The 12,201-nt window shown below is 35.2% G+C and overlaps 1 protein-coding gene across 9 annotated transcripts in view; it reads right to left on the bottom strand.

The window, feature by feature from the left end:
- mcm9 (minichromosome maintenance 9 homologous recombination repair factor) overlaps positions 1–11,652 on the bottom strand; it is a 37,658-nt gene extending 26,006 nt beyond the window's left edge. For 4 of the 9 annotated variants that reach the window (XR_012395532.1, XR_012395536.1, XR_012395534.1 and 1 more), the window contains exons 1-2: positions 11,531–11,585; positions 9,560–9,914 (exon numbers count right to left, since the gene is read on the bottom strand). Coding sequence is in view for 2 of the 9 variants with exons in the window: in NM_001346160.1 (NP_001333089.1) it covers positions 9,560–9,881 (322 nt within the window). In the remaining 7 variants the exon portion in view is untranslated. Of the gene's footprint in view, positions 1–9,559; positions 9,915–11,530 lie in introns of all 9 variants that reach the window. The other 5 variants (XR_012395533.1, XR_012395537.1, XM_073932530.1 and 2 more) reach the window with 2 other exon arrangements.
- Between the last annotated feature and the right edge of the window lie 549 nt (positions 11,653–12,201).

Below are 12,201 nucleotides of genomic sequence, written 5' to 3'. Positions count from 1 at the left end.
GAACTTTTGTCTTTGGTCCTATTGTAACTATTCTAACTATGTACAACGGCAAAAAACTGAGGTGCGCAGGGCACCGCAAAACACTCACGGCTGTTAGTAAACCATTTAAAAGATGCTCCTCTCAAAGCAAACAGCATGTCCGCTGTGATCGGCACCTAATGCAGCCAAACCTACAAAAAAATATATAATATTTTTTAATCGTTAAAAAACGCACCCTATCAGTAAACGGTTAATCGAATGTTATGAGCATCACCATTGCTTTCCTTACAATAATAAGCTTAAAAAAAAAACTAAAAAAAAACAAAACTATATATTTCAGTTATTAAAAAAATAACTTCACAGTATTACTTTTTATGAAATCAAGTTTTGAAATGTGATATTTATTCATTGGGATAAACCCCTTGAGATCTTATTTTCAAGGGGGTCCCACAATTAATCACAATCACATTATAATAACACCAAAAGACAAAACAAAACATAACTTACACAACATACAAAAAACATAACATAACATAAAAAACTAAATAAAATAAAAAAAAAGAAAGAAAAAAAAGGAGGGGGGGTGGGGGTGGCTTGGAGAAGTATACACACATACATACTAGAGGTGTGAACCTGTACTGGTCTCACGGTTCGGTTCGGTTACGATTATCATGCCATTTATTCGGTTCAATTTGATATCTCGGTGCATTGACGATGCTTTCAATATATAGTGTTATATTTTAGGGGGGAGGCTATAACAAGCTGTCTGTATAAACACACAGACACACAGCAACACACTGTCTCTCATTCAAACACATTCACAAACATAGACAGCATCAAACAAACAAACACACACACGCACACACACACACACAAACAAACACACTTAAGCCCTTGCAACAGGGAGAGCTCGCGCTGAACGGAGCAGAAAAACGAAAAAGAACGAAAAAAATAAGCACTTTTCCGACGGTCCCTTACAGAGAGCTCCTCTCAGCGCGAGCTCTGCCGGCTAAAGTAAACGCAGACTGCGAGGGCTTAAACGGAGCAGTGCTCGTAATGTCGAGCGAAAAAAAGAAAGACAGCTGTGAAACATAACCAGCTTTGGAAACACACTTTAGATCTTTTTAGGGTAAGCGTTTTTTTGAGTTATTGCCGTCTATAACGGAAAGTGTGTCAGGAAAATCGAAAACAAAACCAACTAAAGCGCGCTCATTTCTGGCGCCCCCCTGGATATACAGCGCCCTAAGCATTTGCCTATGGTGCCTATGCCACGGGCCGGCCCTGAGTTGGCTGAGTGTTGTAAATAACGGCGCTCACCTCCCTCGCGACAGAGCGCATAGGAGATAAATGACATGAGTACATAATAACTGGTTATGGTTATTACTGAATCGATACCGAATTGTTCGCGTCTGCATCGCAGTGCACCGAAGAAACAATTAATTTTGACACCCCTAATACATACATACATACATATATATATATATATATATATATATATATATATATATATATATATATATATATATATATATATATACGTAGTGCAAAAACTATACAGATCAGTGAATCCAATCATCAAATAAAAATTAACAACCTCAGAAAAAACAAGTATCAAAAAAAAATATGATAAAGTTTGCTTAAAAACCATAAATGATGCAATGGATCGAATGTTAGCAGGGCAATTATTCCAATCTATTGGATCCCTAAAGATAAAAGCTCTTTAACCCAAGAATTTTTTACAACGAGGAACAAAAAAATAAGTCTGAACACAATGTCTAACTTTAGAAATTAAAGGGAAAAAAAATACAAAATAATGTTGTAAATAATAAGGATAATCAATATGAATAAATTTAAATTGAAGCCAGTGAATATGTCTTATGATCAACAGATCAAACATGAAACAATGATGTGCGTGAAAAAACAACCTAGATCAATTCTGCAAAGTCTATTATATGCTGTATTAAGAGGAGCAAGATCTAATTTCGACGCACTCGGATAAACAATATCACAATAATCAAAAATTGGCAAAATAAACAATGCCTAGACCGATATAAGGTACTTATTCCAAAGTTGACGTTACCTACAATATGATTAACGTGATTAAAAGGCAAGTTCAGAATCAAGCCACACTCCAAGGTATTTAATCTTATCAATTTCATCCAAAGAAGTACAGTCACTATGTAATATAGAATAGGTGTAACTTTTTGATTTAAGTTTTTGTCTGGAACTAAAAACCATAATGTAAGACTTAGTTTTATCAAGCACTGATTTATTACCTAAAAGCCAATTTTGTAAGAGATTTAAATCATACTGAAGGGACAACTGAATTTGTGAGAAATCAGAATCTGACACACATATGACGTATTTGACAGAAGTTATTTTGGCTGTAAATTTCCTCAGCATTTGCTTACGCTCAAGTGGTTTTAAAAGTTCATGTATTTCTTTTGTTGAACACCGAACAAATTCCAACCCAGACTCATTCTTAAAACGCACCGCTATATACATTTCGGGAGAGCACCAAATACGTGCCAGGAGGTATTTTTGTTTGAAAACCAATGATATCCATCCAAAAAACAAACAAACAAAAAATACTGTCATTGGCTGCTGCTTTACAATATTCAAAATATTTTCCTCAGAAGAGAGAAACTTGTTTGAAACAAGTGGAGTAACAGAATTTGCATTTTTGGAAGAAAAGTCTGTTGATTGCATTCATTAATTATGTTCCAATGATTAAAAAAAAAAAACACTGACAAACGGACTATAAATAAAAATGGCTGTAAAAATAAACCCAGACACTGATTTGAGGTCAGCTAGTAACAGATCCAAAAATATGAGTGTCTTTCTTTATGATACAGGTACATCACACCTCAGACATTAGTTTACTCTCTAATGACCTTCACCAAAGTGTAAAAGCATTAGATGCATGACGCGACTTTTCAAGGTGTTACAGCCAGAGGTCTGTGTAATTTTTATGGTTGTGTGTCCTATTTTCAGACCGCTTTTATATTCACAGCGGCACACGCTGGATGTATGAGAGGAGTCTGCACTTCAGCTATTTATAACCCTCCTTTGTCCACAAACGGGATAAAACATCGAGGGAACAGGAAAGGTCAGTCAGATGATTATTGCTGACACGCTCCCTACAGCAGTTCGAGTCTCGGCTACATTTAAGATCTGGAGACAGGTAACATTTACGTGCTGCTCACCCATACAAAAGCCATCTCCAGACCAATGCTTTGTGGTGTGCTTGTATTTAAAAGTCGGAATGAAATCAAAATGTACTCTTCTTATTTTTATGTTTGTAGTAGTGCTTGTTATAAACTATGTATCTGTGCACTTCATCATTTTGTCAAATTTATTTCTCTCATAATCTTTAATCAAATACCATAACCTTTTCCTGCACCTCGAAACGACTTAACTTCTGGTCACATGGAATTCCTTTAGGGCGGAGCTGTCAGCTTTTGTCCATTCATAAATCTTCCTCCATTTTGTTAGCAACACCCATCTTCCTATTATCCAATCGGATAACATGCTTTATATTTTTTTTCTAATTTTAGGTCAATATCGGATGTCACAATATGGGGAAAAAGGACTCCCGCTTTATGTTGTTTATAAATATCTCATATTTATAGAGTACATTTTAGTAGTGTTGGGAGAAACTAATGGCCCGTTTCCACTGAGTGGTACGGTACGGTTCGGTTTGGTACGTTTTTTTGGCCGTTTCCACTGACAAAAGGCGTACCGAACCAAACCATACCGTACCACTTTTTCCGGACCCTTTTGAAAGGGTCCCAAAAGGTGGAGCTACACGCGCAGCTGAACGCTATTGGTTTACAGAGATACATCATTCATAGACTCAACAAGCCATAATGTAAACAAAGGACCCGCCATGTTTGAAATACACAGCGAGAGATTACAGCGGAATTATAAATACATATGCAGCCATGGTCGATCCTGCAAACAAACCCTGTCGTTGTCATGATAAACAGCCACAAAGCCATGGAGAAGAGCAGATTCACCCTGTGCCGCGTAGTTTTTAACAAGCCAGTCTGAAGCCCGAGTGGTTTCGCTTTCTTGCTTGCGCTCGCCGCGCGTCTCTATCTGAAATAACAAACTTCTTGTGCTGATAATAATAAGATGCACTTGATTATTGACAAGCTTTGGAAACCGGATCCTGTGAGAAGCTGACAAACGCGAGAATGACACATTCAGAAAGAAAAGGACGAACGCGAGAGTGGAGCGCGGGAAAAAAGGAGAAGCCAAGGAGCACGTTATTTCTTCAGCAAACGTGAACAAACTGCCTTGTTTTGATCTTTATTATCACCTTTTGGACTAATATGAACTGGGAATGATGGAATGACTCTCTAACAGAGGCTTCATGTGCTGCTGAAGATTACAGACACGGATGAGAGGTTTGCTCTGACTGTCGGCGACACTTTGTGTTGTTTTAAACCTAATTAACGACGAAATGTCTGCTTTGTGTAGTTCTTCTGTAGTTGGTAACATATCGGAGACTGTAAGGGTCTGTATGTGTTCATATATGTTCATTTATTTATTTATTTATTCAATATAAATACAGACGTTTCAGTAGGCTATTTTGCACCGTCATTGATCTGCAGTTATAATCAACTCCTGTTTATAGAAAAGTTAGTAATAAACATTTATACACAAGTATTTATGTGTGTAAAGCATCTGTTTTGTGAGAAGTGCTTTTCATATGATATGTGAACGGCCTGTGCAGCTTTACTGTAGACATTTTCTCGAGCGAAAATGACGTAGACTGAAACTTAGTCATACACCACACCCACCAAAAGGGTACCCTTGGTAGTGGAGACGCAAGCCTGATAAAGGTGACCCGTACCGACCCGACCCGTACCGTACTGTACCAGTCAGTGGAAATGAGCCATAAGCTTTTAAAACATTTTAATCCAATTGCTTAATTGCATTTGCAATGCTCTTTGCATTAGCATACACAAAACACAAATGCTTTTTAAATTGAAATCCTCAAAAGGATTGTTAGTCTGCATTATTTAGTGCAACCGAAGCCGGGAACACTTCCCATAAGACATCATAATTTGAAAAGCATCTACACTTATGTTAGTCTTTATTTTTTCTTTTAATTCTTCCCGAGGTTTCCATAATCCTGGACCATGCCATATCCTGAGCAGTTGCTGTGGTGGTCATGGAGGAGTGGAGAGCATGAGACTGAATCCTGTAAGACCTTAGTGACGGACGAGTCCTCACACTGATCCTGTAGAGCCAGCCTGCACACCAGCTGGTAACCGCTCCCACCTGCAGCTTCTCCACGATGGATGTCCAGCCTCTGGTACCAAGACTGCAGCTCTGCACAAGACGTTTGGTCATAGGAGAACTGGTCGTGCCCAAGTGAGCCTGGTTTCTCTAAAGGTTTTTTTTAATCCTTCACTTTTGCCAATTGAAGTTTTTTCCTCGTTGCTGTCGCCACTGGCTTGCATAGTTCGGGACTCGTGGAGCTGCGCATCGATGGATTTGCTCTTTAGTGTTTGAACTCTCAGCAGTGAACATTAAACCACACTGAACTGAACTAAATTTTAACACTAAAAACTGGACTGATAGTTTCAATTTTCTATAATCTTCTATGTGAAGCTAGGTACAGAAATTTAAAAAATCAAATGTAAACAGGTAACACCATAGTTTTCCTTGTGTGTGTGTGTGTGTGTGTGTGTGTGTGTGTGTGTGAAAAATATGAAAAAAGTTCATATTAATAAGTTAATCAGGTTTTAACTATTTTAAGTTATCCAAAGCTTAACTTCATATTTCTAGTCAGTTTGATGTATGCAAGTTTAGATAAATAGAAAAATTAATTTGATTCAACAAAAAAATTTAAGGCGACAAGTTTTTTTTTTTTACAGTGCCCATGAGATTGGTCTCTACTCAGATTTCAGATCAATAGTTTTCCTGCAGAGGCGCTGCTCGTCTTGCTGTTAAATCATGCAGTGTTTGCACTCACACACACACCAGACCACCTCATCTGATCTCTCTCCTGCTCATAACAACACCGAAACACATCAGCATACAGTATCGCGCAGGTTATATGACACCAGATCAGAGGAGGAGGCTGTGATAACAGATAAGAGTTCGCGGCAGGACAAACGAGCTGTCTGGCACCATCTAATTGCCTGTGGAGGGAAAAAAAAAAAAAACACAGCCTCTGTGTTGCACTGACAAACTAATAGGCTGCAAGGCTTCAGGAGCGAATGAAACAGACAGTCGGAGGCACTCTGTGGCTTTATGGCAGCACAAAGGGAACAGTCAATTATATACAAACCACTGCTGAACACTGGGAGGAACATGTCATACTGGAAACACAGAGGAGCTGTTTACTGTTGTGTGAACAAACACGTCTAATGGTTTTTATCTGAGATAATTCTGAGGTTATATTTTAAAATACTGAAGGGCTTTTTCTTTAAATTTAGAGGGAAATAATATATAATGCAGACTTGCATGATATTTTGCAGAGTCAATATAATGTATGTACAGTATGTATTAACATCAAAAACAATCCTTGTGTGTTTGCATTAGGGCTACACAATATATAGTTTCAGCATCGATATCGCAATGTATGCATCTGCAATAGTCACATCGCATAGATATTCAATATTGAGTTAGGATTATATTTGAGCAGGGGTCACAGTTCAGAACTGTGGAGTCACTACAGAGTTTAACCATAATGGAGTGAAAATTTATAATTTGCTTGTTTTTAAGGCTTGAGAGAGATTGAAGTATTCAAGCACAAGACCCTGTGCTAATTAGAAGTTTAAAGGGTCACAAAACATCAAAACACATTTTTTTGAGATGTTGACAGTAATATATGTGTCCCACCCTGCTAAAAACACTATTAGGCCACACGTTTATAAAAAATGAAAATTTAGTTGCATTATTTCAAGCAAATTCATTCTTCTGGTTTGAAAATACATTTTGAACCTGCGTCACTGCGATTAAATGTAAATTGTGAATTCCAGCCTGCAGACTAGATGTCTGTACCGGCCCGTACAACGTGATGACTTTGAGTTTTCAGCATTAATTCATGAGAAAGACTCGTTTCGAACCAATCAGCGCACTCTATTGTGTATGAGGCGCAACTTCATTAATTTGCATGATAGCTTTGAAGACTGCTTTTACTTGCTACAATGTTAATTGTAATAAAAACAAATGGAAGAAGAACTGTTTGCAGACATGGGTCATCAGTCTTGCGTTTAATGTGCAACAACGAAGGTTTGGTTTCCATTTTCGCACTATAATAGAGGTATGAACTACAGTGGTCTGCCGACACGCAACTAAAATACGTTTGTAAGGAACATTTTTTACCCGAGAGCTTTTCACATCTGAAAATGTTGAAATCCAGATTTGCCACTCATCTTCTTTTAAAAAAGTTTACAGTACATTAATATCACTACAATATTATAAACTGAAAAATCCGTTAATGCTGCTCTCCGAATGTAAACACCTTAGTCAAACTATTACCGTCGTGCATGATTTTCACCAAATTTTGTGATAGGATAGTCTAAACACAAACGACTGTTTGACACTATTCTCTGAACCTACCGTATCTCTGCATCTACCGAGAAATGAGGAGGGTTTTTTCTCCTATACATATCTCATTTATCATTTATAATAAATAATAAATAAAACAAACAAACTAAAACAAATGAACTAACAAAACAAATAATAAATAAAAAATAAAATAAATAAAACATAACTAAATAAAATAAAACAAATCGAATAAAAGCAAATAAATAACTAAATAAAATAAATAATAAATAAAACAAATAAAATAAATTAAAAAATTCTAAGAAATCAAATAAATGAAACAAATAAATCAAATAAAACAAAAAGCAAATATATAAAACAAACAATAAATAAAACAAACTTTAATAAAGCAAATAAATTATCAAATAATTAAATAAATAAAACTAACATATGTATTATTTTATTTAATAAATAATTTTATATATTTATTAAAATGTATTTAATACATTTTATAAATAAATGAATATAGACACTTAGCATATACACACACACGCGCACGCACGCACATTTGAAGTCAGAGTTATTAGCCCCCCTCAATTATTTGCCCCCATGTTTATTTTTCTCCACAATTTCTGTTTAACAGAGAGCAAATTTTCTAAACACATTTCTAAACATAATATTTTAATAACTCATTTCTAATAACTGATTTATTTTATATTTGCCATGATGACAGTAAATAATATTTTATTTGATATTTTTCAAGATACTTCTATACAGCTTAAAGTGACAATTAAAGGCTTAGCTAGGTTAATTAGGTAAACTAGGCAGGTTAGGGTAATTATGCAAGCTATTGTATAATGATGGTTTGTTCTGTAGACTATCAAAAAAATATAGCTTAAAGGGGCTAATAATTTTGACCTTAAAACGTTTTTAAAAAAATTCACAGCTGCTTTTATTCTATCCGAAATAAAACAAATAAGACTTTCTCCAAAAGAAATAATATTAGACATACTGTCAATTCTGACTTCAACTGTGTGTGTGTGTGTGTGTGTATATATATATATATATATATATATATATATATATATATATATATATAAAATGGTCACTGTAACTCAGGGGTTTTTAAAGTCTACGACAGTGGGCCTCCCTTTTGACACAACTTATCCATTGGCGCCCCCCTCCTCCCAAACACGCACGCACACACATAAAATTCTGGAGGTTTTCCTGCTACCTCATCATGCTTGGTTTCAAGGTGTCGCCGAAGTTTAGCGGGTCTCATGCTGTTGTTAGCCAAAATATCTTGACAAACCACACATAAAGGTCGTGGTTCATCAGCTGGTCCTGTCCACGTAAATCCTAAACTCAAATACTGATCATATCGTCGTCTTTTGGGTTTAAGCCCTGAACTTGAAGGCTTTGAATCGGAGGGTCTCAAAAAAACGTTCCATTGTATTAGCAGGCATATACCTGTATTGGTGGGCTTGCAAAACAGAAGCGAATTCACAGCTATGGCCTTCTGGGTAAAAAAGGTTTTCTTATTTTTGACGTATTCTTTTTTTTTTTTTAGCTTTGTTTAACTAAAACGTTTAAAAATACATATAATAATTAAACTTAATAATTATACATTTATTATATAATATTTTTTCCCACGCCTCCCCTGACATGCTCTGGCGGCCCCCAGGGGAGGCGCGCCTCACACTTTGAAAACCCCTGCTGTAACTGTAACATAACTGATTGTGCTTATCATTATATATTTCTGGTTTCCTCTTTATTGTTTGATTTGTAGTTACACTAAACACATTAAAAAATTCTTATATTTAAAGCTGAAGTGTCATTTTTAAACCACTAACAACCCTAACACAAAAAAAACCCTAACAAACACACACATACAAAAAAAAAATCTTAACATGGTTCCTAAACAGTGCCCTGTTTTTCTGTGTCAGTGTCAAACCAGACAGGAATCTGCACAACCAACCCCACAAAGAGCGCGATACAGGATAATCACCTGATTGTTGAGCCAATGTTGGTCAATGTAAAAAAAAATAAAATAAAATGTATACTTGCTTACCTGAAATCCGAACATGCATGTTGTGTTTGAGCCTGAAAGTGTCCTGCGGTGATGAAGAGGAGGACTGAGATATGGCCTGCGCTGCTCTCTGTAGGGCGTTGTCAAATATGGGCAGCACCTTACTGGGAAAAGCATTGAAACACTCTCCGACCTCCATGTTATCCTCGAATAATGTCATGGCATTGACGACTACAGGATAGTGAAGGTCTTCTGTGTTTTCCTGGAGGATCTGCTGAATGTCGCTCTTGTGGTGCTCCATCACGTACGTCTCAAACACCAGTCCGATCAAAGACACTTGATCTGGACTGAGCATCATGGTCATCTGAAGACGATCACCGAGAGTTCATGAAGACTTCTGGAAGACAGCGGTGCATGATGGGACAGGACTGAAACTGAACTTCAGCTTTTCTTTACTTGTCCATTATTTAGAAAAACATCTGCTGAATAATTATCACTGAATACAAGCATTTACAGTTGAAGTCAGAATTATTAGCCCTCCTAAATTATTAGCCCCACTGTTAATTTTTCCCAATTTCTGTTTAACTGAAATAAGATTTTATAAAGAGATTTCTGAAAACAGTAGTTTTAAAAAATAATTTCTAATAACTGATTTTTCTTTATCTTTGCCATGATGACAGCAAATCATATTTTACTAGATTTTTTTCAAGATACCAATATTCAGCTTAAAATGACATGAATAAAACAGCCCAAATAACGCTGTGGAAACTGATATTATTCATAATTATTACTTATAAGATTACTATAATTGAATAACAATAGAGTAAAAGCATTTGCTGAATGAATATCAGTGTTTGCAAACAGTTATGTTCACTGTCTGAATTGTAAAACAGGCACACTTTAATTTTACAGCATTTTATAAAGTTAAAAGCGATGCCAAGAGAATAATATTGACGACAATGACCAAATAAGACTGTGGAAATTAATAATATTTTTAATTATTATGTATAATAGTAAATTAATTGAATAATAATAGAGGAAATGCGTCTGCTGTATGAATATCAGTGTCTGCAAGAAGTTATGCACATTGTCTGAATTGTAATGTTTACAGCAATTTGTAAACATAAAAGCAGTGTACAGAGAACAATCAAAATGTCCAAATAACGCATTGAACATAGATGGTTTGTCTTTGATGTCACATATACACTTCATTAAACATGTACACATACATTACCTATTATTTGCAATAAAACTGCAGGTTAACTAATTATGTAATAACTTATGTTTGACTGTAATGCAATAATGTGCACCTTTTGTAAAGTACTTTAAAACAATAATTATTGTAAAAAAGTTATACACAAAAAAAACTTTAATGTTGTTTATAATTATCATTTATTTTAACTTAATTTAATAATAATAATAATCATCATCTTAAAAGGGCTAAATGTGATTTCACCTTAAACTGTTTTGCAATAAAAGTAGCTCAAATTATGGCGTATTTATATATAAACAAAATAATAATTTGACACCAAATATAATTTATGATATTTGAATGGCAAGAAACTCTGACTTAAATGCAATGTTTATCGTGATCGTATGAGAACACGTGTTTTTAAGGTATTTGAGTTATTTTAATAGTATTAAAAATATTGTAGCAACAACCATAACCGTGTCACGTTTGCACAACCTATTTAACGTTATTGTTTTAACGATTTTCACTAACAAAGTACTAAAGTTACAGTGAAAATAACGTTATAAACTGAACAAATGTTCCATGTAGTGTCTAATTTGAGTACATACAATTGTATGAATAATCAATTATAAAAAAAATGCTGTTAAAAAAAGTTAGACTGGCAGCTTTACAGTTTGACGGGTAACGCAGTCTTGAATTAAGGTTATCGTTAGATGGATTCAGCAAGCGTCCTAAGCATTAGCCTATTGCTCTCTTATAACTTCTACAAAACGGTATAACAAATAACACTTCCAACACTTAATTCCCTATTTGCGACATACCTGTTTGGACGAGCAGTAGCTATTTATCTACATTAATAACATCAACATGTGGGTTCCTCCTCCTCTTCCTGTCCGTGTTTTCAGATTTGGCGCTATATTCAGAATCTTCCGGTATTGTATGGGGAAGCCTTGTAGACAAACTCTGAATTACAGTATAAGATAACTCCTTCTAAACTATGTAAAGTATTAGATACGAAAGTTTAACACACGTGTTTGTCTAAAATTGTTATTTTCTGCATAAATGTGGCGCTGACACATAATATGAACATGTAAGAAATACAACACCCCTAGACTTCAAGATTTGGTACAACCCAAAGAGACGTTTCACGTTGCCGCGTCTCCCTCTTTCTTTCATTATAAGAGTCTCTTATCAATTAACATCTGTAAGGACAACAAGGCGACGGTGAATATACATTTTTTGTTTGTATATTGATGACATATCATGTGTATGATAATAATTAACAAACCCACAGAAACATGTTTACAAATGTATTCATATATAATTACCATAAACAAACCCTCTCTCTCCATTTATCTCTAGCTCTTTATATTAATTTATCATCGATATTTAATTTATATTTAACTCCAAATAGCTACAAAGATATACACATTATTTATTTTATTTTCGTTACTGTATATATTCAAAAATACAACAACTTTGTGGAAGAAAA

The sequence above is a fragment of the Danio rerio genome, chromosome 20 (assembly GCF_049306965.1).
Source record: "Danio rerio strain Tuebingen ecotype United States chromosome 20, GRCz12tu, whole genome shotgun sequence".
NCBI classification, from domain to species: domain Eukaryota; kingdom Metazoa; phylum Chordata; class Actinopteri; order Cypriniformes; family Danionidae; genus Danio; species Danio rerio.
Note: the sequence above shows the minus strand (reverse complement) of the source record. Positions and strands in the feature narration are given on the sequence as shown.